Source organism: Manis pentadactyla, chromosome 7, assembly GCF_030020395.1.
Source record: "Manis pentadactyla isolate mManPen7 chromosome 7, mManPen7.hap1, whole genome shotgun sequence".
Taxonomy (NCBI): Eukaryota; Metazoa; Chordata; class Mammalia; order Pholidota; family Manidae; genus Manis; species Manis pentadactyla.
In genome coordinates, this window is record NC_080025.1 from 86,688,943 (window position 1) to 86,716,395 (window position 27,453).

The 27,453-nt window shown below is 34.8% G+C and overlaps 1 protein-coding gene across 6 annotated transcripts in view; it reads right to left on the minus strand.

Moving 5' to 3' along the window:
* Positions 1-27,453, minus strand: part of ETV1 (ETS variant transcription factor 1) — an 87,579-nt gene that overhangs the window by 52,727 nt on the left and 7,399 nt on the right. For all 6 annotated transcript variants that reach the window (XM_036894496.2, XM_036894495.2, XM_036894497.2 and 3 more), the window contains one exon: positions 22,559-22,612. In XM_036894496.2, coding sequence (XP_036750391.2) covers positions 22,559-22,612 — 54 coding nt within the window. The remainder of the gene's footprint in view (positions 1-22,558; positions 22,613-27,453) is intronic.

The window sequence follows — 27,453 nt, forward strand, 5'->3', positions numbered from 1 at the left end:
AAGCAATGATTTTGGCTCATCAAAAAAGGTGTAATCTACTACAAGAAGGGAGTGTATATAATATGCATTAGAACGGTGTACATGCAATATGGTTAGCATTTTAAAATACTTGATGCTTTAAAAGGTGTTTCACAGACCATCTACTTTGCAGTTGATGTCAGTAATATGTTATTATATTAATGGAAAAAGCAGAATCAAAAGACAGAAATTTATATTCCTAATTTTAAAAGCTTTGCAAGTGCCATTAATTGAAAAATAAAAAGACGAAGTACACACACACTCCAAATTTCTAGAAATTTTAAAGCCCCATCCTACTATCATAGTACTTCAGCAGCAGTGGCACTAAATGATCGTCATCTTCACAGTCTGCCAGGTGAAAGTGACCGGAGAGGAAACTGATTCTTCCTTCTGGAAAAGGGTAAGAACAGGGAAAGGAAGGCCTAATGCATGAATACTCCAAATCTAATCAGTTTTGCATTTTGCATTGGCTTCAAATCAGACCTTCCTACCCCTACTGGTCCAGTAGATGGAAAGCAGCACGACACTATTTTTCTGGAAACAAATGCTGTACAGTGAGCCCAAACATAACAGTACTTCATATCCAACTGGCAGGCATAAAACCTGAACAAGCTGCAGCTATGTGAGAAACAGATCTAATAAACTGACATGAAGTTCTGAATCAAGATGCCTACCCCAAACCCACACCTCCCAAAACCTGCTCTACTTAATTGATTACCTAATTATGACCTCTAGGATTATGAGAAACACCTTCTTCTGCAGAAATTACTCTACTTCGCTTTAATATGGATACTCTTTTTAGAGCCCTACAAAGTTACAAAAGTTATTACTTCTCTGCTAGTAATTCTGTAATTTCTCTCAAGTAATGGACAACATTATTGGAAATGACTAGGCAGTACTTACTATTATTCCTAGCCGAGTAGGGGCTAGGAGATCCCAGAGCTACCTGGTGTTTCCCAGTCTAGCATGAAGAAGTTCTGAGGAATGCTATGACAGATGGGCTCTACAGAATACCAAGACACCGACAGTGCTCTGTCCTCACTACTGTGTGACGGTAAGAACAAGTCCTTCCCATAAGAAGAACGTGTCAAGAGTGGGCTTCTTCTATCCTGCATGTGCTGCTTTCTCCAACTCTCCAAAACAAACCACAGAATGCCACTCTCTGCAGACTATCTCTATAGATCTCTAACAAATGGTTCGGGTAAGAAGTAGTAACTATGTTACTTGAAGTCCACTGATACAAAAAAGAAAGCAGATAATAGACCACCGAGAAGAATCGATGCAGGTGGCAGCATCTACAGATAATTTATTTGGAATAAATGATAAATGTGATCTTTAATTTTCTTCTTTTATTGAATCACACACAGAAGCTCACACAAAATTTTACATTAATTACTCTATAGACCATAGTAAAATAAAAAATAAAATTAAGACAATATTTCACTGCCAGAGAAGACTGCCAATTACTAATATGCTTATCATCATTTTGTAAAGATAATTACTAAAAAGACCAGAGGTTTTTCAAGATTTGTAAGTTTCACTAAGAACAAGTAGTCAAATAAGTTTTTATGAAATAAAGTACAACCATTTTCTCCAATACTATTTTAAAAGCAATGAAATAAGTAATTAGTGGTGCAAATACTGCTTAAATGAATTTATTACTGTGGTCTTCAGAACTAGAACAATATAATTCTAAATTTAGAATTCATCTCACAAGCATCAGCATGATCTGGAGAAGTCTTTAAGCCCGAAGTTAAGAGGAACGGCACACGGCCTTCAAAGTGAATACCACGACCAACACAAGGGAAACTCCAAACCTCATACCACACTCACAAGTCTAATGAAATTCTGTTGTTCCATTTCATGAAATGTTTGTGCTCTACTTGTTTTAATATTTATCCCCTGCAAAGGGTCTTTCAATTTTGATCTGGTGAACCTGTGCTGCTTGACCAATTCTATTGTCTTTCAAGTTAGTGAATACTCACTTTTGGTTCGTATTTCAACATGCTTTTCTTCCAGGCTGTGTATGAAAAGAGACTGTAATTTGCATGGTCTTAATCTGACCGCTTAAGTACCACCATGATACACTGGATCAGTAGGAGGCCACACTCAAATGGCTGAAGTACACCTGCAGCATTCTGATGTTCCTCTACTGAAGACATGACTGAGATCAATTCAGACATTATTAGCCACTTGGGCCTTGTTCAAAAAGACCCCATCAGTAGACAAAGTTGAAAATATGTTCTGAATACAAAAGCTAGAAGAATTTGCCCAAAAAAGGAAAGCCAGCTGGCTAGGCCCAAAAAAAAGTACCTTTTAGTAAATGCCAATAAAACTTAACAGGCTGCCAAAATAACAAAGATAGAGTAATTACGAAGGAAACTTTGTAATTTTCCTGACAATAAACACCTTCTTAAAAAGAAATTATCTGTCACCTGGCCTCACTTGTTACAGCTGTTTATACTATGTAGGGTAAAAACTGCAAACACATTTCATTTAAACCAGCTACTAACTGTAAGCACAAAATTTTTATGATTTTTCTCCAAAATAAATTTGGGGATTTTCTTTTAAAATACCTAATATCTAATTCAATTCATATTACAGCAGTTTCCATGAGGAATCACCACTGTCCGAGAAAATCATTTACCCCAAGTAGTTTGCCCATCTTGAAAAACGTTCATTTAATTGTACTACATTAAGAATCCCCCAAAAGGAAAAGGGATATCCATGAAATATAAGAGTAAAGATGATGATCTGGGAACCACATTTTTTAACTCCAAAATAGTCTTTGTTCAGGAAAAAAAGAATCAACATTATATAGAAACCTTTAGAAAATTGCACTTTTTTTCATATGGCAGATAATATTGATGTTGGTCTAACTTTATTATGAAAATCCATGAGACTTTCTTAAAGAGTAAGACTCAGAGCTAAGGAGCAATGTTTGTTCCCTAATCTGTAACAGTACCATCAGCACCTCCAGATGCCAATCAAGCACTTTTTTCATTTCTTAACAATACTAACTTAAAACATCTACAGCACAAGAGGGATATCAGAATAAGGAACTGTAAAATCTCTACTGACACAAGCCCAGCCTTCACCAATAAAACAAGAAGCAAAGGAACCCAACACCAATAAAAAAATAAACCAAGAGTCTTGCATAAGCTTATCTGTGGCCATGAAATAGTCAAGAGATACCATATAAGATACACTATATAAGGAAGTGACTTTACTGTGTGAATGCTGTAGGAAACAAATGTAAATGATCAGTAAATACACAGATCACATTTCCAGAGCCAAAGAAACTGTTATTGGAATGAAGAGTTTTATAAAATTATATTGACATTTTATAAGTAATTTTTCTTGATTTTGTAAATACATTCACCTTTCAAAAGACTGTTTCCTCTGAACATAAGCTTTTTAAAAATACATATGATATATTAAAAATTATCTTTTTTTTCTATAGGAATACATCTCTAATTTTTAATTGGCCTAACAGTTGGGGGTTATCAATCACAAATAAACCAGTCAGATTACAGCAAGTCACATGGAGCTTAAGAGATTACTCTTGTCCACCTTCACAATCTTTGCAATGAGCAATTATTGACAAGTACTTTAATGGAGGATATACAACTTGTTAAATCTGATTTCCATATACCCTGCAGCCCAATTTATTCTGACATATTTACAAAAAGTTATAATTATATTTAACTTAGTTGATATGACTTAGGGACCCATAATTTTTAGAATAGCTGAAAATAAAAAATCAAGTTTAATGAAACTATTCATTAATTATACTAATTACAATAATTGTAAGAAATGTTCTTAATTTTCAACCTATTTAAAGTATTCCAAAAAGACTTAAATGTGTAGAAAAGTATTCTTAAATTTTTATTACACATTAGAGAGTTGATGTAAATTCCTGAATGCTAGTTCAAAGGATGTCTGTTTCATTTTTTCTACTCTAAGCCTCCCCACAACACTACCCCTGAGCATATTCTTGAGGCTACCCTACTGGAGAAAACTTCTATAATAAGGATCATTCTGATCCTTCTAGAACCAAGCCCTGTTTGATGGAAACTAAGCCATTTTAACAGTGACTAAATTTGATTCCAGAGCAATAGTGTCATGGCAACATTCCAAAGTATATTTGGTTTTTTTTATTTCGACTTGCTAAACTGCAAATGAGAAATTAGATCACTACATTAAACATAAAATGTAGAGCACAAGTAGGTAGCAATATTGTACAGGTGTTATTGAAAATAGAAAACTGCAGCACAGAAGCAATATTTGAAGATTACAAATCTCTTTAATTCTATCTTGGGCAGAGCATTTTGTGGTGACATAAAAAAATGAATCAAACCTATTAATCCTTACACAATGCATGTCTTTATGTTTCTCAGAATTTCAGAGGCACTAACTGGGAAATAAATTCTGCATTTGATTTTATTTTCACACACATTTTGCTTAAATAAATATTAGAGTTACTAATCCTTGGGGGTTTTAAAAATTCAGGATGTAAGGGATACAAAAATGGAACTTTATTCTTAAATGACGTGGTATATGCAAACACTCAATGTATTTTCATGTTTAACTGCTTTTTTTAAAACTGTCAACACTGTATTTACTGCAATGTCAGCCTAAGGCACCTATTTAAATTTAACCTTTTGAGATTCTTAGATATTAACAGCATGGCCATGTGAATGGCCAGATATTATAATGCTTGCTAGAGATCAGAGATTATCCAGGAATAATCATTTTCCTACAATTTAGTGATCAAAGAGGATCACAGACAATGACAATACATAGCGTTCTTTTTAGCCCCTTACAGTTTTACCAGCACAACACAATGTAGGAAACTCACGTGTGGAATGGATTTCTTTTCTGTTTCCTTTTATTTTTATGTTCTGAAATACAATTTAATTGTTCAAAATACAGAGCTCTGCCACTGTATCTGTTGTAACCCCACGTGTAAGGTGACTAGGAGGTATGTCAAATACTGCAGCCAACTGATATATGCAGAGCTTATATTAGCACTTAACATACAAAGATTTACACAGCCCTCCTTGTCACTTGTAGTTCCAAGAAACTAGACAAATAGGAAGATGAAAGAGTACTCTGCTCTCCTCCCATGTGTGCAAACAGAAATGAACTTTGGAGAAACACATGGATACCATCTGCAAAACAACTGTAGGATCACAAACATAATAGGCCTGGTTCACATTCTCTTCTTTGCCCCTTTGAAGTTAATAGGAGTTTTGTAAATTGAGGGTGTGCATGGGGATAAAAATTAAGTCAGATAAAACATCACTAAGAGACGTCTTCTCTTACAATGCATGCATAAATTCTTGACCAGGGCGAATTTCTTTGAATGACCACATTTGATTCCACAGACAATAATTATAAAATATCTCATATATATGTATTATTTTAAATATGGTTAACTATAGTATGCTTCTAGGCTAAAACACATTTACAGAAAAATGTATTATGCACTTCCGTATTTTTCTGTCCACTTGCTCATCGTCAACAACATGACTTCTATTTTAGGCTTAGAAATTTCCAGGCTGGCCTGTTGTTCTTAGAATAAACTCCAAATATATCTGGTTGCCTTTTGCTGACCCATAAAATCTGATTTACTTGGACCTCCCAAACTTCATGTTCACCATATACAATGCACACCTTTACCTCCACTGCTGCCATTCTTTCCAAGACACAGAAAATGTGCTTACCTAGTTCCAAGCAATTAACACCTGTTCTCCATCCCACCTAACAAAATCTCCATTACTCTGTATATCATACATATTTTGAAGAGACAACTGAGGTGTGGTAAGCACTGACATATGGAAAATTAGGTACCAAGGAAGATTAAATTTCACTTCTGTCACCAACTACTTGGGCACTGACCTGTCACCTGGGGCAAACTATTTTTCCCTGACCACCTTATCTCTGATGGGACACAGCTCTACACAAAACCATGTAGGGTAGTGCTTAAAAACCAAATCTACAATTCGGTTGTTGTGTGACCAAAAACAATACCTTTAACTACTCAATTTTCTCACCTGAAAAAAAGGTGATAATAGCTCCTGCTAAATAAAGCTGTGAAGACTGGATGTGTTAAGGTATAAAGAGCTTAGCCGAGTATCTAATATACAGTGAACACTACCCAAATACTAGCTATTGTTATCCATCCAATAGTTATTGGGTAGATAATCTCTAGGTTAATTTCTAATATTTCATAAGTCAGGGTTTCTAGTTCCAGATCATGTCTCATGTTCTTCGTGAAGCCATTCCCAACTATTCCAATCTATGTTGAACTCTTACTTAAAATATATATACACTTTAGGGTCTGTGACGTTCATTTACTTCTTAGTAATGTAGTATTTTTTACTGCTAATATCATAACAGTAATTGTGTTGATAATTATAAATGCCCTGACTTGTTTTATCCTTGTTCCACATACAAAGCATCCTCACTACTGTGGGCTCCTCTGTAAGAAGAGGAAATGGGAGATTAAGTGACATGCCAAGGTCACCCAACTAGAAAGCAGTGGACTGGGGCATTCAACCTTATAAGGACTCCAAACTCTGCACTTTTGGCTCAGTTAACATCTCACTCTACTGTATCCTAACTATTCCCAGCATGTGTTCTCCTCTTCTTCCAAACTTCCCAGTATGACTTATGAAGTCAGAGATTATGGATTTTGTTTTATTACATATTTTTGTGCATACAAACTGTATCATATGTAAATAAACACTTAAATGTTTGTCTATCTTTATCTTGGCATTATAGCTATGCAAGTAATTCAAACAATTTCTAAAATGGAATGACTCTAAAAACCAGGGCTTAAAAGTGGTTTGGTCTGTCAAACCATTTTTTTTCCCATCTGTGATTCATAAACACAGAGTTTCTGAAAGGACATATTTAGAGAACTGTTCATAGACAACCTACCACACAAATTAGAAAATGACTAGGGTCTTCCACAAATTTGTAATGTATACTATATGTAATGTAATGCTGCTGCATCTGTAGTTTCCTGCCTTAGGGTTGGTAATGGAGCATAAGGGAAAAAGAAGGCTGATGTTTACTTTTTGGAAAACAATCTATTCATTATAGCTATCTGGGGAAGATATCCCACCAGTGTGCGGTAGATAACAGGAATGACATCAAAAACCAAACTTCCTCATTGCTAGGTCAATCAAATATAATCATTTTTAATTCCTTTTAATTGTACTATTCACCTTACTACTCTGTTTCTGTAGCTTAAGAAATTCTCTGGCCTCACAACAGTACATATATTAAATATTGGTAATGGCTTATTCTGTAGAGAAACTGAGTTACCAAACATTATCTGTGTGCCAAAACCTTGACATTAAACACCTCATTTATTAACTACATCAACCTTTTTACTTTCCCCTTTCACTTAAGAGGCTCAAAGAAGTTGAGTTATTAGACCAAGATCACAAAAATGGCAAACTGGAGAACTAAGACTTGAACAACTTGAACCTAGATGTGTTGGCCTCCAAAGCCAAGCCAACATGTTGCCTTTTGAGGTTACAGTTACTTTAAGACTTCTACTCCAGTGCTGAACAATCTCCTCTGAAGGCAGTAAGTCCAATATTTTTTAGGTACAGTTAGAACTTATGTTTCTTAAATTTAGCATGTAGAGTTCAGTGGTGGAAACTTTAAATTCTAATTTGTTTTCTCACAGTTGTTGATTTTTTCCAGAAGCTAATAATACAAGAATTTGTTACCTTCCAAGAACGAGTACACTAATACTTGTGAAATGCTTTGAGTTATTCACATCTGGTCTAGTAGAAGCCCAATCGCTACCTAATAATTGATTCACTGGGGTAGCTATTTCATAAGGATGAACTTACCTCTTTCACAATTTAAGCAGCCAGTTCTTTTTTGATGCCTTCTAGAAGGCCATCTTTAAAGCTGAATACCAGTTCATCACAAGTAGTGTTACAGCAAGGGTCCCATGGATTAATTTTTATTATTTAAATAAGAGATGATCATAAAATTAGCACCCTTCTAATATAGTTCTCATCTTGATTATTACTATTTAACTAGTGAAATTTTTTCTTCAGGCTGAGTGAACACTGTAATTATTATTGCTTTGCATTGTAAAGGTTGCATCTTAATTGAAAAATCAACACTTTTTTCCCTTTCAATGAATACATCAACTTTAAAATCAACAAAAACATTGAAGATGGAGGAAATTTTGCTAGACCCACAAATTAGAATGTCCTTGATCCACCAGAATTCATAACCCATAATCTTAAGCATAAGATGTTAACTGATCCCATAACCAGGACTTCATTACAAGTACTAAGTGTTTCCAGCTCAACTTTCCATTTATGAACCCCCAATGCTCAAAGTGACAGTAGATTTAAACAAATACTTCTGAGTGTCTTCTTACAGTATTACTGTGGATATGCAATGAACTGCCTGGTGTGACCAACATTTAAAGGTCTAGTTGTTCTTACAACTATTTTATATTATAGTATGTACAGATATAGCCTGAGTTGTTAGGTAATTTCTAAGTTTCTAAAAACAAACAAAGCAAAACAACATAAAAATGATTAAAATGAATGCATTTGTGATATAGAATATGAATTATGTGTTTTGTATAATTCATATATATTTGAGTATAATTAGAATAAAAGCTCATATAGTTACTTTCTATGGGCCAGACTATATATTTCTTTTAGATTTTATATAAATATACACAATGTTCTATATATACATATATTATATATACATACATATATTTTATATATATATCTCCATCCCTAGGGTTGCTCTATGGGAAGGTAAATTATCCCTGTTTTACCCAAGAGGAAACTGATCTTAACAATGATCTTAAGTTGGTTATAGAAGGTCATACACCTAGTAAATAGCAGAGAAACCCAATGTTGTAGGTCCAGTACCTTGCTCTTATGCAGTATGCTAAACAGGATCCCAAAAGAGTTCTGTCATTTTATATTATATGAATTTAATGTCTACAGATTTAATACTGTAAAGTGGTATGAATGGGTATAAAAAAGTACTATCAGAATACCAAATGTGATGTTCAGTTAACTTCAGCATTTATTAGCAAATATTTCTGGCTTAGTTATGCTATGCAGATAGTGTCCCAACCAAAATTTAAAAATTGTCTTGAGAGAGCACCGTTATTTCGTTAAGCAAACATTCAGGATTCCTTAAGCTTCAGGCTTACATATGCATAGGTCTTAACCTCAATTCTACAATTCTAAGCATGAGGAAGAAAATTTTCAAAGAGTAATAGGGAACTCAGAGGGCTGTCTATCTCACCCTTGCTTTCCATATACGTGTTATTTTGTACATTAGATTACAAATCAGAAGAAATCTGTAAGTAGTAAGAAACATTTTTTGGTAAGTTTTCTATTTTTCCTTAACTTACATTATACAAACATACAAATGTATGTGCGTACACATACATGTGGCAAAAATACTTGAGTTTCTTGTACACTTGTAGAATCATAGCATTTCAAAAAATGAGTGGTTAGCACATTTTGCTGAAATGATTACAAGAGAACATGTTACCAGATGAATCTTGGTTCTGCCATTCACTACCTAAGAGCCTTTTGGAATTGCACTAAACCTGTCGTAAGCCTTGTCTACTCTGCCTACAATCCACAGCCACTGTGAGAAACAAATGAGGTGTGGGATGCAAAAAATTACCTATAAATCCTAAATTGCTAAACAAACAAAGACATTAGTATTACTGCTAGCACTATTTTATCTTTCATTCCATAGCATTATCACAGTGTATGGCACTATGAAGTTTTGTTCACTAAGCCTATTATGGAAAAAAAAAAACATGGCAAGAACTTGACCAAAGAATAAGCTGCATTTTAGCAAAATAAAGATGTCAAGTCTTAAGATTCTAAAACTGTTATCCACCTATTTAATTACTATGAAGAGTAAACTTTTTCTTATTTCATAATCGCAGCATTTGTGCCTAGTCTATTATGTTTACAATTATTGCAATTTCACATCAGGGATTTAGGAGGCATTTTAATACAGTCTTAACAACTAAAAAATGTTTTTATATATTTAGACAGAAAGGGTTTGCTGATGATAAGAATTTGACAAAAATTTTAAGTTAGAATGCAGTATTTTAAATAAAATACAGATGGAGCCATTTGTATACCAGGGTCTCCTAATGGGTACATCACACACATATAACTCATGTGACTACCTCTAAATATATAGAAGAGGATAGGTCCATATAGTCCATAACACTTTATCCAAACCTTCAGAAATTGCCATTTAAAAGCCAGGAGTCTAAATTTCCACTCTGATCAATGGGACAGTTTTATCACATGATCGGATGACTTAAGTTTATTGACTAGCTGATAACCTTCTAACACACCAGGCTTTAAACTGCAGTAAAACAGTGAATGAAAGTAAAGCTTTCAGAAAGGAAATCAGGGTTTGATTATCCTAGAAGAAAACAACATGGAGAGGTTCAGGATGGTAAAAACAACCAGAAAAACAGAGCAATGACATCCAGTTACTTGGCTTTCCTGGCAGACCCAGGAATTGAGACAACAGGGTCAACTGACATTCTAGCCCCAATGCCAAAGACTAGAGTTGAACCAAATCAACATAATAAGGCTGCTGTGTCCATGAGGATAGAGAAAAGTAGCCTCAAACAGCAGTGAAAGTTCACTTCACAACATGACTGCCATTTCAAAGGAAAAGCTAACGCTATTGAAGCTAACACTTCAATGTTATCCATACATCTTGATGGGAATGAACCATTTTTTAAGTCCAGTAGCCTTGACAGTATTTGACAGAACTTTTGTTAGCAGCTCTGTGGCTAGAAGGACATCTAAGAAGAGTATCTTATGATTTAGGACTAAATGTCGATGTTGAGAAAGTTCAGAGGGAAAAGTGGGCAAAGGGAGATATATATCCTTCCTGATCAAAATTTATCCAGAATCTGGTACTGGCTTATAGATCTTGATCATAATTAATGTAAAACAACTAAATAACAGGAAACCAGGAATTATGTATAAATACATTAAAATTAGTAAGGTAGATAAAAGTCTGGCATAAAAATATATCAAAACGAATTCATTCCTTTATCCAACAAATATGTATTTGTACTACTGAGGTAGCCCAGAGTTTAAAATTAACCTCTTTTATAAGAAAATGGTTGAGAAAAGTATTTCCTACTCCAATGTTACAAAAAGAGAATTTGATTAAAAAAAAGGTAACTAGTAAGTGAAAGTATCTAGGTTCATGTAATTCTTATGTGCTATTTTCCCAGCACAAAAGTAGCAGCATACAATCTTTTAAAATCAGAGAGAGCCAATAAGTTGTATGGATTTCAGTTTTTCATCTTTGAAACAAGAGCATTGATAACATTAATCTACAGTATCTCTTCCAACTGCAGTTTTGGAATTTTCATGACTATTTCCTACTACTTGGGAATTCTGTGACTACTACCACCTTGACTAATGCTAGTCCTAATGCTTCTGCAGCTGCTTATATTATTACCTCAACTGCCCAAATGATCCTTCTCCTAGAGTGAGCAAAATACACTATGTCGGAAACATTCTGAAGTCAAAAACTGCACGTGAGCAACATACCAACAGTTCATCATAAGTCTCTCTCAACTTCTGCATAAGTCAGAGACAATCTTTGAGGCAGGGAAATGCAAGCCCTTCAGGCCAGATGAGAACCAGAATAGTTCCCCAGCACCAAATCCTCTCGAGTCCTCTCACTGTCCCACAGCTGTTAGATCAAATAAGGGTCATAGAACATCTTTCTTCGGACAAGCCCTTATAAGAAGGTTCTCTTGGTCACTCTCAATCTATCACATCTTAATAAGAAGAACTGCAAATAATATCAAAGTCCTGTATCAAGAACATTCTTGTTAATGATGTTTTCTTTTATCAAGAGTAGTTCAGCTTTGAAACCTTTACAAGTGGGCTGAGTACTGGCTCTCAGGGAAGGGAGAAGATCTTCACAGACTAAGCTGGGGATCCAAGAGACATAATTGCAATAATCACATATCCTTGTTAGCAATTATTTTATACAACCCTGGGTTTCGCTCAATAAAAATGGGACCAATAATACCATGTTGTTTCAGGTATTTGTGCAACACAGAGATTACTGAAAAATATATTCTGAGATATGAGTATCAAATATTTATCATAGAGCCCTAATCTGATCACTTAGACTAATCTCATGCTATATAAATGCCAACAGCTTTCCATTATCCCTCAAAGAAAAATTAAATACAGGCAAATAAAAGCAGATATTTATATTAGATCTCAAACACACTAAGCCACCTGTGCATGAACATGTTTTAAAAATTGTAAAGGATTCTAAGTACCTAAGATACTACTCATTCAATTCAATATTCTCTTGAGTACTTACAAGGTGTGAATTCTACACAGATGAGAAGGACATGATCCATCTTCTATAAGCCAGTTGAAATAGTATTGAGATGTATTTAAAGCATTTATGGGCACATAGAAGTGATTAATGTTGACCAAAGTAATCAAGGAATAAATAAAATCTGAACTGAATCTTAAAGTACAAGTATGATCTCAAAAAATAGTATAGGTCAATATTCTGTATATATAATAATTACCATTAGAGTACATAATTTTTAAAAAGCCATAAAATAGCCTTCTTAGTGTCTCATTATAGGAAATTAGGCATAGGCTGGAGGGATGTGAATGCAATTATGGATATTCATCCGCTGGGAAATCCAGTAGCCACAACTTGGAGCAGAGTGTTTTTCAAAAAAGAAACAAACATAAAATTTAAATTTAAAATAAAATAAAACATTTAAACATATTTTCTTCAGAATGTATTACTAGCATCTGCATACTCAGTGGTCATGCACATACACTGACCCTGTGCAATTTCACATCCCCTGACATAGGATGAATAAACTTTATCAGTTACATGAAGTTAAGAATGTAAGTTCCATGACAGCAGACGTATTTTTCTTGTTTCTCCACCACTGTATCACCAGTGCCCAGAAAGAACATGACAAATAATAGGCTCAAACGTATTTGTTGAATGAATGAACTCTGAAGTTTTACAAACCTATTTGTATCTTCAATAAAAATATACAATTGTAGACATATGCATCAATAAATATGTTTAGCAGAAATGTCAGGAGTAAAATAAGAATTGGTATACTATTAAGGTTTATTATTCAGATTTTAAATCATAAAAATGAAGATAATGGGTATGGCTTACATTTGTAAGAATACAAGCATTCGAACTTTGGAAACAGAAACATTAACAGAAGATTTCCCTATAATGAGACATAAATAAAGGAACAATCACAATTCAAGCCATTTCTGTGGTATCTAAAATCAATTCTAAAAGAATTGTAAAGCCAAAAACTCAAGAGTCACTATGAAACAAGCCTCTGAATAGTGGTAGCCACAGCAAAATGAACTTCTCTGCTAAGGCTTAGATTTAAATAAGATTCAAAGACTGCATACAAAATCATCACACAAAAAGTACTTTTCCTTATCTTAAAGTTTAATCAGACACTGTATAAACAGGATTCTAAATCTAGCCATTTCTGATATATTGTCAATAACTGAGATCTTGAGTTAACATCACCCTCAGCTGCTGCCAAATATAAGTAGTGCTTGTTGGGGCACAGCTCATTGGGTTTAAAAAAGCAACCACATCAAACCAACCATTTTTACTTAGTGAGACATAGCACAAACTCTCATTAGGAGAAAATTCAATAATAGACAGAAGCAAATGTGCACTGTGCATCTTCAGTAGAGTTCAATGTTATAAAAGGAAAAAGGGAAAAAATAAGAAAAACCCATAAAACACTAAACATACAACTATGACATAAAGGTTCATGTGTGCTAGTTTAGTTCAGATTTTGCCTTTATATCTAATTTCATGAAATTTACATTTCTGTGAAATGGTGGCTCAAAAATGTACTTATTTTCATGACTGCTTTGGCCTTATGTGCAAATACTAACAAATGCTGTATTTGCTTTTTTATTCATCACTATACATAAGTGTTCGTGTAAATATTAAAAATGTTGGAACAAAGAATGTAATGTGTGTTTCTGCAAATAATTACCCACCCTCGTCCTTTAAGTAAATTTTCCAACAAACACTGCTTGGCTCTTAGCCTAGTAAGTTCAGCTAGTACATAACAATGTACTTACTAGATATGAGCAGAGTTCAACCAAAGACGGCACAGATCACTTTTCCCAAAATAATTTGTTACTAATTATAGGCAGAGTGAGTATAAAGTATTTGTTGACATACTTCCTTTGAGCATGTTTCTGAAGTCAACTTCTAGGATAATTTGTTACACTAAAGTCAAAATTTAAAAGGATAAATAAAATAGGAAAGGCTAAAAACTTGAGATACATAATATTTTAGCTTTTGAAATAATGGAACAACAAATCCCAGTTTTGTGAGGGTTTTGTGTTGCTATGTTTTTAGGTTTTCACTTTGGCAAAATCTGATCTACCTACCTTACTTAGGAAGAATGAACTGGTAAACCAAAAATTTTGAAAAGGATCTACTTGAGCCAACTTCATTAAAATGGATGCAATTTTCTATCTATAAATATACAGTCATTTATAGTCATTTCTATTTATATATTACTTCTCCATTATGTTTTTTTTCTACAGTCCACTTTTAAGTTCATCCAAGGATTCACCATATTTAGATGTTTATCTTTCCTTTTTTTCCTTGACTATGTAAAAAGTGTTGCACATCACAATGTGGCCTGGGCCTGAGAGATTATTTATTTCCTTGCCATTTTACAGGTAAGTAAGTAACTGTTAACCGACATGCCAGAAGTATATGACTTTTATTTTCTTTCTCCTATAGAACTTGATGGATCTCTGAGGTTATCTAAAACAAAATTTCTTGCAAAATATATAGGTTTTTTTCCAGTGGGTTTCTATTTTGACTTGAGAAATATGTTCCTTGTGAAATAATCAAGCACCAAACTAAAATGTTTACACTGCTAAGGGGGCTGCTGAACCCGAAACGTTGACAGGCACAGGGCAGGTGTGTCCGGCCAATGGCAGACCATCCTGAGGGACAGCAGGACACAGGACATGGGACAAGCACCATGATTAATTTTCCTGCCTATGATGAAAAATGCCGAGATACAGACAGTATAGCAAGAACAGTAGGGACTCCATCTTAACGCTAAGATTCCATTTTAAAAACAACAGAGTTAGGATGCAAGATTCCTAACATACTCTTTGGTGGTTAGCCAACAACTGACCCCATCTTTAAGCAGGGCAAGCAGTCCTAAGAGGTATGTTTCCACTACTTGAGGGTAAACACTATCTTGCACAGAGAAGAACAGGATCAAGAAATTCCTTGTGTCAACTTTGTCCAACAGAATATCTAGAGAACTGACTATGGATGGTGACATAATATCTCTCACTGGAGATACATATCATGCAACCACATGTCAATCCTATGCCTCTCAGGCCCTGTGTCCCATTCTTGAAATCTTTAAAAGACAGAATCCTAAAACCTTAAGCACACCTCCTCTCCGAGGTTGCCTGCACTCCCCTTTCTTTGATGGTGTCCTTTGCCTTAAATAAAACCTTCTTGTTATTCAACTTATTGCATTTTGTCTCTGCACTCTTCCAAGCCTCTTGGGAGATCAATAAGAAACCCTTTTTCCGGTGGCCAGGAGTGTTTGCTACTTCGCAACTTCATTCAATTTTCTAGACTCAAGCACAAATCTTCTTTCTCCATTCTACTCCTTGCAAGTAGGGAAGAGCTACAAAGATATCCAATTTTGGACATCCAAGTTCCTGTTACCTGCATGACCCAGAGGAGACTGCAGTTGTACTACTGAAAATCTCCTTTCTTTAAAGCCTTGGGAACTTCTCTGAACATAATCTCACCCCATCCAGTGCTGTGCAGCTCCCCCAAATCCTGGGTTGGTACAGGTTATTTCCCACACCGCAGGTTCAGTGGACACTGAGAGCCAGCAGACCCTGGCTTCAGGAGTTGGCAGGGGATGTGCCCTTGCCGAGCAGGAGCTCAATGAGCTTCCCTTTCCTCCCTCTGTTCTCTACTACCTCACAGGGGCTGTCATTCACTACTACTCTTTCTTTAATGAATTCCTTATCTACACTCATCAGACCTGTTTATGAATTCTTTCTAGATCAGAGTCAAGAATCCTCCCCCATCCAGGTTGAGGAATCACCTAGCGTGCAGGGAGAGACTTCCCAGATGCTGCTGCCCGACAACAATCTGATGACAGGAACCCTTACTGGATGGACCTGGAACTGGGGGCGACCACCGATGGCTGGTGCTCTCTAACCTACACTGGGAAGAGTCAGTTCTAAACTAGAATTAGAATTGATTCTAGCATGACAGAGATTTGCAACCAGAATGACTTTCTCATAGCTAAACAGAAGAGAAAGTAGGTAGAGAAAGGTCTTCAGAATTGGAAGATACAAATAATTATAGCAAAGATGACAAAAATTAAAAAACCATTTTAGTATCTTTTTAAGTAGACTTCACTTTTCTCTAGTGAATAATAGAATGACAAGATTTTACAGATATTAAAATTTTGAGAAACTACTACAGAAGGAATTGTATGTGTATGAATAGCAGAATCCACTTATAACTTAACTGCAAAAGACTACTGTTTTTATTCTGTAAGTGAATGACTGGATATGCAAAAGATCTAGCTTTATGTTCCCTGGAAGACCAGCATCAGAACCACTTAATGTCTCATTAGCAATTTGAAGGCCAATTCCAGACCTAAAAACCTAAAAAGTCAAACTCTCACAGAATGGGGAACATGAAGCTATGCTTGAACAAGCTTCCCAAATGATTCTTTTTCATACTCAAGTGTGAATAAGATTACTGGACTCATGTAGAATTACATAACTGATCACTATCAAAAAAAATAATTAAAGAAAAACAGACTGTTCATCCTTAAAATGGATACTTTGAGTCAGACCAGAGTGACATGTTTAAATATGCCTCAATTTTTTTTTTTTTTCAGAAGAAAACAAAACCCAGTAACAAACTATGTTCACAAATCCCTGGACTTGAATTTCCCTTTGAAGTGTTTCACCTTCCAGTAAAAGCAACCAGAGGAAAGAAAGACAAAGTCTTCCCAGCCAGTCATATCCATAAATTTAATCATGCAAGAAAAGTTTCAAAATTAGCAATACAAAAGTAAACTTGGATAAAGTTCACTATATGTGTAAAAAGAAACAGAATCCAGGAAAGCAGCTTAGTAAAAAGGAAATTAAGGAAGACAAGCCACAAATAGCACTTCTAAACTGAGGCAAGTACATGATAGTATAAAAGAAATTATTCACGCAGGGTCTGCATAGACCTGTCTGACTTCTTTTTTTTTAAGAAACAGGTTTGTATCATTAAATCTGTGAAGGTCTGTGTGTTTTTACCCCACTTCACTGCAAAATAAAAAGAGCCAAGTACTATTCTTAAAAAAAAAAAAAAAACTCCTAAGAAAATAAAGCGTAGCTATGACTTTCACTTACTGGAACAAAGTGTCACCCGTGTAATAGTGGCTTTAAACAGTGGCGTCTCCACACACTGGTTTGTCTTGGTTATTTTCAGCTGGGCCATTAGCATTGTATTACAAATTTCAGTTAAAGTTCAGGAATCTGCAAACTTCTTATATTCACTTAGTAAATATATCAGAGAAGAGTCAAGGTTATTATTCCTTCAATGACATCTTCTAATTGTCTTGCATTCCAGTGTTTCGGTTTGAGTGCAAAAGAAAGGAGTAGAGTTACAAGGATCTATCCTGCTGGGAATTTTGCATAACCCTGGCCATACCCCTGGGAATGTTTGAGGAGGCTGTAAAATGTTAATGTGAACATCATCTAGCATGTGAATCCCTGTATGGAAAGGAACTAATGTAATCAGATGGAAACAAACTAGTTAGAAAATTAACACATATCTCTAACGAAACAGAAAATGAAAGGTGGTAGAATCCAAAAGATTAGCGACATGACAAAATTTAAAGTATGTGATTTAAAATACAAGATTACTGGTGGGTTAAATATAAGACACATGATTTACAAAAATTCAGTTTATATACAACTTTGCATCCTTGGGTTACACTTTGGAAAGATAAGGCTCATCTATTCTCAATACTCCTTATTTTCTATGGAGATACACTACTACTTCCTCTGGACTAAGCATACCCTAAAGTAATTCAACCTTTTTTCAGCAGTGTCTGAGTTCTGAAGATTTGTTTCTAAAAAACAATTTGTTAGAGCCATAGCATTGTTTCTCTTAGCCCCTGTTCATCTCCTAGGATGGGCTTGGAGTTGTTTACGTGTTTTCATTTGTTTTTAATGTCTCTACTTGCTTCAAAAGTCAGCATCTTTCAAAGGCTAGCGAGCTACAGTGTGAACTCATTAGATTCCAGATTTCCAGTTAATATATTTTGTAAGTAAAATTAAAGAATACTCAGGAATACTTGTAGAGCTTACCCAAGTGTTATGGTTTAATTTTCCTTTTAACATATTTAAATTCGATCTCTGCTATTCTTCTACATATATTTATATGTTACAGTCAAATGTATGTTCTATAACCCAGTGTTGAGCAGACTTCTGCTGTTCATTTCCCTAACCTATATTTACCAAAGGGCTAAAGCAATAAAGCAAAAATAGACTCATTTTATTTGATTGAGGTACGTAAGGAAATCTGATTATTCACATTTGAAAAAATAGCCCCACAGAGTTTATAGATGGCCCACAGAGGGGGGATGGCATTTCTTTCTATTCCTAGAGATAGGTTCTTTCTGCCCAAAAGCATTCCCAGACAGAGGAGAATCAAACATTTGTAAGGGGAATTTAGGAGACAAAATAATCATTCAGTTCCATTACTTGATAACCCTTGCCACTGAGAAATCCTCCTTAGAATCTAATCCATATACCTTATTCTTTTTTTTAAATCATTTCCCTCTTGCTCTATCCTCAATGAAGACTGAAATTAGCTGGTCACCATCATCTGAACAACAGTCCTTTACGTCAATGAAAAGTTGAAATAAAGCACACCTCCACCTTCTTTTATTAGACTACTTCAGATTTATTTTTTACCTTCTTTTGAAGGTTTCCCTTATAATTAGATGTTTTATTCACAAGTCCCAGAGCCATATTTGTTAAACTGTAAATATTCACTAATTTAAGTAAAATAACTTCAGCATTCTGAAAATGTTTGGTTAAACATTTACGGTTTTGGGCATATTTTTCAAAAATAAGACTATGCATTTTATTGTTTTAAGGCATGCTTATAGATTTCTACCCTAAGAAAGGAGTTAGGACTTTCCAAACATTTAAGAGGAAATAAGCACTACAAAGCTAACCATGATTATGACAATTTTACTTACTGTACTTCTAACCATACAAGGCATACTGAGTATGACACGCTCCTAATTCTCAACAAGTTCACAGGCTTATTGAAGAGAGTCGTGTATGTACAGTATTAGAATAAATACAAGATACAAGATGCTGTAGAGTCTAACTGCAGGGTAAGGATGGCAAGAAAAAGTCAAGAAAGACTTCAGTAGGGTAAAGTCTAAGCTGAGTCTGGAGTAGACAGTTCACCTAATTGACTACAAAGCAACAGAAAAACTTATAAAGCACAACAGCCACGCACAAAGAAGACACATAAAATAGTTCAGCCTGCTCGGAGAGCTGAAACACCAGAAGGTCTCGAGCTCACAGAGTGCTGGGACAGCAAGAGTTAAAACTGAAATGGTAGTCAGGGCCCAGGTTATAGAATAATGTTCTAATGTTCTGTACCACTGAAGAATTAGGACTTTGTTCTGAAAGAAACCTAAGAAGAAAATTAACAAGGTCAGACAGCTGTGTGTTAATGCCACTGCAGAGAATGGACTGGAAGGAGGGAAAATGGAAGGCAGGAAACAATCAAAAGGCTTATTTATGAGATCAGTCAAGGCGGAATGTGGGTATGAACAGAGGCAGTGAAACAGAGATAGAGTAGAGACCATGAAATTAAGATATTTTTTGAAAAGTAGAATCAGCTGCATGGTAGGCAATTGGAGGTTTATGGTTAAAGAGTTAAAGAACTGGAGGGTACTGAAGCTAAATCAAAGGTTTTCAGCTTGGATGGTGATGTCTGTGCTTGGAAAGGCAACAGAAGTGGAAGGGAGATGTTGGTCAGGACAAATAATAATGTCCACACTGGCCTCATGAGCCGTCTGTGTGGCACCATGGTGAAGATGCGGTTGCTGTGCATGTGGTGTTTTACGCTGATGCTCGGCAGAGGGCTGAGGCGCCAAGTCCAGACTGGATTCACAGGAATCCAGCGGTGGATCAGGTGAAGATATCCAGTCGATGGGGCAGAGGGGACACCCAGGCTACACATAACAATGTAGGAAAAAAAGCAATACAGAACTGTGCTGACCAGTACAATAGCCAATAGCCACGTATCTATTTAAAGTCATGAGAACTAAGTAAAATTAAAAATTCATTTCTTCAGTCCCAACAGCTACTTTTCATGTGCTCAATGGCCAATGTGGGTAGTGACTACTATATTAAAAGGTACAGATATAAATTATTTTTCTCCTTATAGAATGTTCTATTGGGACTGTGTTGGTCTGGCACATGTAAAGCAAGAAGCAAGACTGGGGAACAGAACCATGGGGAAAAAGGAGGGGAGGATGAAGGATAGAGTTAGAAGAAATAATCAAAGGGGTAAAAAAGAGAAAGGAAAAATTATGTCCCTGTGGGCCAAGAATGTTCAAGGAAGCATAATCATCAAGAATACAAAAAACTGAAACAAAGTCAAGTAAGATAAGGGTTAAAAAATTACCTTAAGATAGTTATTTTGCCCTGCTGGTATCTGGTTTTGTATGGAAATCACTATCACTACCAATTTCTTCAGATGTAAAATGACTCAATGAGACAAATTCTCCCACTCAGGTGACAGGTTTAGCTTTTATAAAGAACTCAAGGGCCCCACAGGAAGGGGAATGTTGGAAATGTGACCATTCTCTTCCCACACTTCAGTGATGAAGGGGAGGCCTTGCTCAGCTCTCATCCTTAGCTACCATCCTTCTGGGAGTTTCTAAGTCTCTGAAGTCTTTATTATTGCTGAATAGGTTTCTTGAAATCACATGTGTAATAACTATGTTCAGACACCAAACATCACACAAAATTCTCTTCTCTGATCAAAAATCAAGCTGATAAAATAGCAGTTACCAGGGGATAGGGGGAGTGGGCATAATTAGTTATTTTTGAGCAAATGCAGAGTTTTAGCATGGGATGATGAGAAAGTTCTGGAGAGGCGCAGTGTTGATGTTTGCACAACAGTGTGAATGCCACCAGACCACACACTTAAAAATGGTTAAAATGGTAAATTTTCTGTTATGTATATTTTACAATTTTTTTAAATTTGCAATTAAGATGAACTAAAAGATGTAACATGGGGGAGAATTGGGAAGAAACCTCTTACAACCCTTGACACCTGGGAAATTAAAGATACCAAAAACACAAGTTGGAAACATTGCTCATAAACATCTGTTACTGTGGTAATGTAGGTATTTGTATTAGATTTATGATACTAGGCATAAAAATATGGGTTTGATAAGTTGTAAGGTATTAAGCATCTCTTGTTGCTATTAATACCGCCTCCCATGAAAATATCAAAGGTCTGGAAAAATGAAACAAGTTAGAGCTTTTTAAATGGTGCTCACAGAACAAAAGTGTATTAGGTCAGTTTCATAATCAAGATGGCATTTATACTCTTTTCTTTACTATTTATTTGCACCTCAGGTCAATAGCTGCAGTTAGCTGGTGGAATGGCAACATATAAATATTAGAAGTAAACCCTCAGGCAACCATGTTTGTACAGGCAAAATGCTCACTCCGCAATTACAGGAGGGCAAATTCCCATGAATCACTCCTCATGCATTCTCTGACAGGCCCTGGAGCAAGGCTCAGGAAAAGCACTGAAGGGATGCTAAGAGAAGCCAATGGCTGTGTCCATTTGAGTTACTGTAACCAGGAATCAAAAAATGAGGCTAAAAAGTAAATCAACGCAGGTGAAAGTTCATGAAAGTAAAATAATACAATAAGCCAATGAATGTTTGGTCCAGAAACTACACAATAAATAATCTCATATGGGTTTTAACTGCTGACTATCTCCCACCAGCATCCAGCCTTTTCTTTGTGAGCATACTGGAAAACTGGAAGTAAACACTTGCATATCCATGGTTCACACCTGTTTCTTCTCCAAGGATATTAACCAAATACAGAGAACAGAGCCATCTTTTAATCAAATCAATTTTTTTAGCTACTACATAGAGCTCTAATCACCTCCTACAGGGTTTCTGCTTATATCACGACCTGACAAAATCCCCTCATGATTGCAAGCTAAACAGGTACTGACATAATGCAAGAACAGACACTAGAAGTGGAAACCGTCCCAAGAGAAAGGAAGAAAGAAGGAAACAAGAAAGACAAGGAAAAATTCAAGAGATGAGTCATACTATACTTACAACTTTCAGCCTGATAGTCTGGCACAAACTGCTCATCATTGTCAGGTACCTGAGCTGAAGAAAAAAAAATTTAAAAAAAATTAAGAGAGAAACTGCCAAGGCATAAGGAATGTCATGTAAGATCTTTCAAGATCTTTCTAGGCTAAGATCAAACCTATGATTATTTGCCAATGAGGTCCTACTTAAAATGGTATTGACAGCAATACTTGGGAGGGAAAAATAGAAGCAATCGTTGATGTCAACTAGGAAACATGTATGTCAGAAATATAATGGTGGCAGTTGTAGTCCCTCTGAATTTTACCTGCCAGATGGAAATTAAAAAGACATACAAAATAAAAGAAGCTAGAGGATTTCTATTAGCTGCAGTGTTTCTCTGTGCAAGAAGGGAGTAAATGGTATTTCAATTCACCCACTGCCCGTGCTCAAGCAGCCTATCTAAATAAACCACACAATTCTTTCAAATGGTCCACGGCCATCATATATATACACATCTCTCTGTTTTTGTTTTCAAAACCTCTGTTTTTGGTATGTTTGATCTTTTGCATATTAGACCACCATAATTAAAAATATTTGCCCTAAAAATGGCCAAAATTTGCTGCAAAGTTTTTTAAATGAAAGCGTAGTCACTGATTTCAGTCACATATAATAAAATATTATATTTTAATGATTATGGTCATAATAATAAAAATAGTAAATGACAAAAAAAATACCCCATCTTTTCATGCAAAATATTTTCCTGGCAACTATGCAGCACTAATGAAAAAAAATATCACCATTTCTTCAATCTCTATGTCAAATAACTTCCCTATTTTTAGAAAAGGAAAAAAATACTAAACAGCAAGGACTTAATGCACTCGGCAGCAATCAAAACACAACACTTTTTCACTTCCAAAATATTTTCATCATAATTGACTTAGACATCAAAATAACCTATTCCAAATTGACAGCTATTACTAAAATCGGTATTCACATGCACACCCAAATATACACATTCACACACATAAACCACGTACAAGAGAAGTTGGGATACTTTTAACTTGGTAAAAATATACTGAGTTATCATCCTAATAAACTTTAGCTATGATATGATTAGCTATTATTATCTAATATTGAAACTTTTTATCCAATCAAGTCATATTAAAAGAGATGTCAATTTTTTTAAGAGGGCCTACTCTGTATGGGGAATGCATATTAAAATAATGATTGAAAAGTTTTAGGTAGGTAATTGAGTTAAAAAAAATTTGTGAAAAGAAATTGTTAAAAAATTCTATATAAAAAAGGAATACAACATATCAAGAATTAAATGTTCATTTTTATCATTTTAATAGTATTTTGAAAAACAGAAATATTTGGCTGAATATAATTCATGTCATATTATTAAGAACAGAACCAATGGTAATCTTGCCTATTACTAAAATATACGCAGTCTGACATTCAACTATTTTCTAACAATTCCCTTCTGTGCATCAATACCTATGCTACTAAAGCCATTCGGTGCTCTGTCACTAAATGAAACCAAAAAAATAAGGAACTTTTTCCAAGTTCTCATAAAGGCGTATTTAATAAGCCTATACTGGAAGAAGTGGTGTTTTCCTCTTCGTATTCCTAATACCTGACACCATGGGTAACTGAAGTCCCATCACAGTTCTTTCATTTCCTAGCTGTGTAAACGGTGTAACATTATTTAACCTATTCAAACTCCATTTTACTAATCCGTTTAATAGTGACAACACTGGGGTTTTTTTTGTGAAGATTGAATGAAATAATAAATTTTCCTTATTTTCTTCTTTACAAACTTCCACCTCCCACCCATTTCTTTCAATTCACACATAGAAAACGACTTCACTACAATACAAGTTTAGTACTTTTACTTGTAGTGAATTATATTTGGGAGGGATAAAAAATAAAAGGAACTAAAATTTGTATATTAGCATTCTCTTAGCAATGGACATTTTTTTTGACATTGTGGTAAGCTTATTTTTCTTATAGATCCATGTAAGTGGAGGAGCACCTTTTAAAATAAAACTTTAAAAAGGCTTCATACCAAAAGAAATTACAAAAACATTTTAAATCTACTTAAAATAAAAATAACAGCAGGTAGACAGAATCAAATTCTACACATTGTTTCCATCATATTCACACGTTTTGGTTTTCCTCTTAAATTAACAGCTAAACAGATAAAACTATTAAGATGCAAAATTATCAACCACAGCAATTACTATACTTTTAAAAAGCCAACATTTACAAGAATCGAATAAAAATGTAATATCCCTTTACAGGAATAGTTAAAAATAGCTGGTGAGTAACAAAAATATATTTGTAACTGAATATGCTGGTATGAATGTCAAGGCCAGACCTTTTTTTTTTCTTACTGCCATAAGACAAAGTTGCAACTTCATGAGATATATATGTCACTGCAAGAAAGGCATAAAAATCACTGATGGCTATGCAGTGTGTTTTGGGATATGTGTAGGGAAAACAAAGCTTTAGGAATAAAGAAACAAAGCTTTAGGAATAAAGAAACTAAGGAGTTATGCCTCACAAATATATAGAAAATATATACATACTAACAATTTGCAAAAAAGAGTAAGAAATGCTATTTCTGTTCTAACGCCCTTAACATACTGAATAGTTCACACTTATGCCTGAACATATTACAGAATTTTAACAAAAAACATATGACTCACATTTTCACAGAAGCTAATCTTAAGAAACTGAATAGACCAAATGAAGCAGCGTGCTACTTACACAGACAAAGGCTAGGTATGCTTCTAATTTCAAGTTAGAGGAAAAGGAAAGTAGTTAACAAAAAACACAAGTTGGATCTGGGCAAGGAAAATATGACAAAGCACTGCCACACTCGATATCATACGTTGCCTTTTTTTCCCAGTTCATGGGAATTCTGTGAAGTAGCAAACTTCAGCTGCCTGAAAATTTGTGGCAAGCCATACCAGTTCCAAAGTGGAAAATTAACAATAAAGGCCAGCCTAAAAACAAAAATGATTTTTTTCACTACCATCTATTATAAACTATGCTAGGAATAATCACCTTTGGGGAATGAAAATGTTTCCCCACACTATGTAATTAAAGAGGAAGGGGAAGTAAAAGAAAGGACAAGGGGGGAAAGTATATACCAAAAGACCAATAAAAGGCTTTCAAGAAGATTAAGCATGTGGATTTTTATTGGTAATAGCTAGAGCAGCTCTATCAGTTCATTGCACATTAATAGACAAGTTGCCATCAAGTCTCAGGACTTCAGCTTTAAAAGGCTAGTATCTGCACTCTCAGCTTTTTGCTTTACCTAGATTATTATCCAAAGTTGTTTTTCTTTTTTTTTTCCTCTCTCTTTACTACAAAGAAATTCATAATGTGAGAAAGAAAGTCATGAAAATATTAATCCTGATCTAGATGTCACAGAATCACTAATCCTCATTTTTTATTTTAATGAACTTTCTTATCTAAACACTTCCTTGGGGGGTGTGGACAATTTTTAAATAGATTGTCTTATCTGACCTTATTTTAAACTTAAAAAAAAAAATTAGTAGTCATTCCTTAAGAAAAGGTGAGTGTGTAAGTATTTTCCAAGTTCGGCTGCAGGCAAGCAAAAAATCCCTTTTCTCCTACAAACTAGGTGCCTGTTAGGTTTTCTTTTAAAGCTAAGAAAAAAGTGGGGAAATTACAGATGAAACAAATGTCAAGAATAAAAGGGGTTAATATTTAATTAAAACCAGTTCTATCCACTGTAACAATGACCTGGAGCCAAACAAGGCGGAAGATGTATGAGTCATTCTTTCTGCCCCTGAATGAGACAGCTGATCTCCTCAGCAATTCCTCCAGACAAGCAGGCAGAACTGGAGTTCTGCCTCCATTCACAAAAACACAGTCCAGCATGAGCCATGTGGCCCAACCGCAATCTTTTCATGTTACACCCTTCCAGAAAGCTCAAGTAAGTCAACTTGAACTTGCAATATAAACACACCAGTTATATTGCTCTATCTCAAATACAGCTCAGATCCATTTTCCTTGTTAAATAAATAACAAAAGTTTATGAAATTAAATCATATGTATATGTATATATTTATCACAGAAACTTGAATATGCAAAACTAAAGAATGAGGGATGAAGGAAAGAAGAATGAAAAGATGGAAGGAAGAAAAGCCATTAAAGAAATGCCTTATTTTTCTTGCCTAATACTCAAATTTTCTTTATCCTAATGATAAGATTATTGCTGAACATTGTAGCATTTCATTTTGAATCAAAGGGTTAGAAAGAAGTTTTTCTGAAGAAATTTAAATTTTATTTTAAATAAAATGAAACAGGAAAATCAACCTTTGCATAATGGCATTTAATCCTAAAGTGAAGCTTCAGGCCATGGAATAAAATAATCTTGAGGCCTCTAAGCCTGGTTTTATACCATATCTGCTTTTGATATTAAAATGATTATACCAATGTATAAGCACTGACTAATACAGAAGTATAAATATGTTTAAAGAAAAAAGGGGGCTTATTTCCCCGTGATAGAAACATCTTTTATGCTTAAGACATGCCTTCTATACGCTTAAAAACAAAGTTACATTTCAGTTGTCTTCTGTCTCAAGTCAGCTTCACTTCCCAATTCTAAACTGACCTATAGTGACTTCAAAAACTTAAGGATAACTCAAAGTTGTTGTTTCTAGCCAAATATTTCCTCTCATGTACAGAAGCTGACTTCATTGTTACTATTGTTATTTTAATTACAGGTCAAAGTGAATAAAGTCCTATTATGAAATTCAAGAAATTACACATTTCCTGTAACTTAACTAGAAAAACTCAGCAATATTTTATTAACATTTATTAAGACCCTCTGGAAAAACTGTATCTATGCTATATACCAAATCCAAATACTGTTTTTAAAC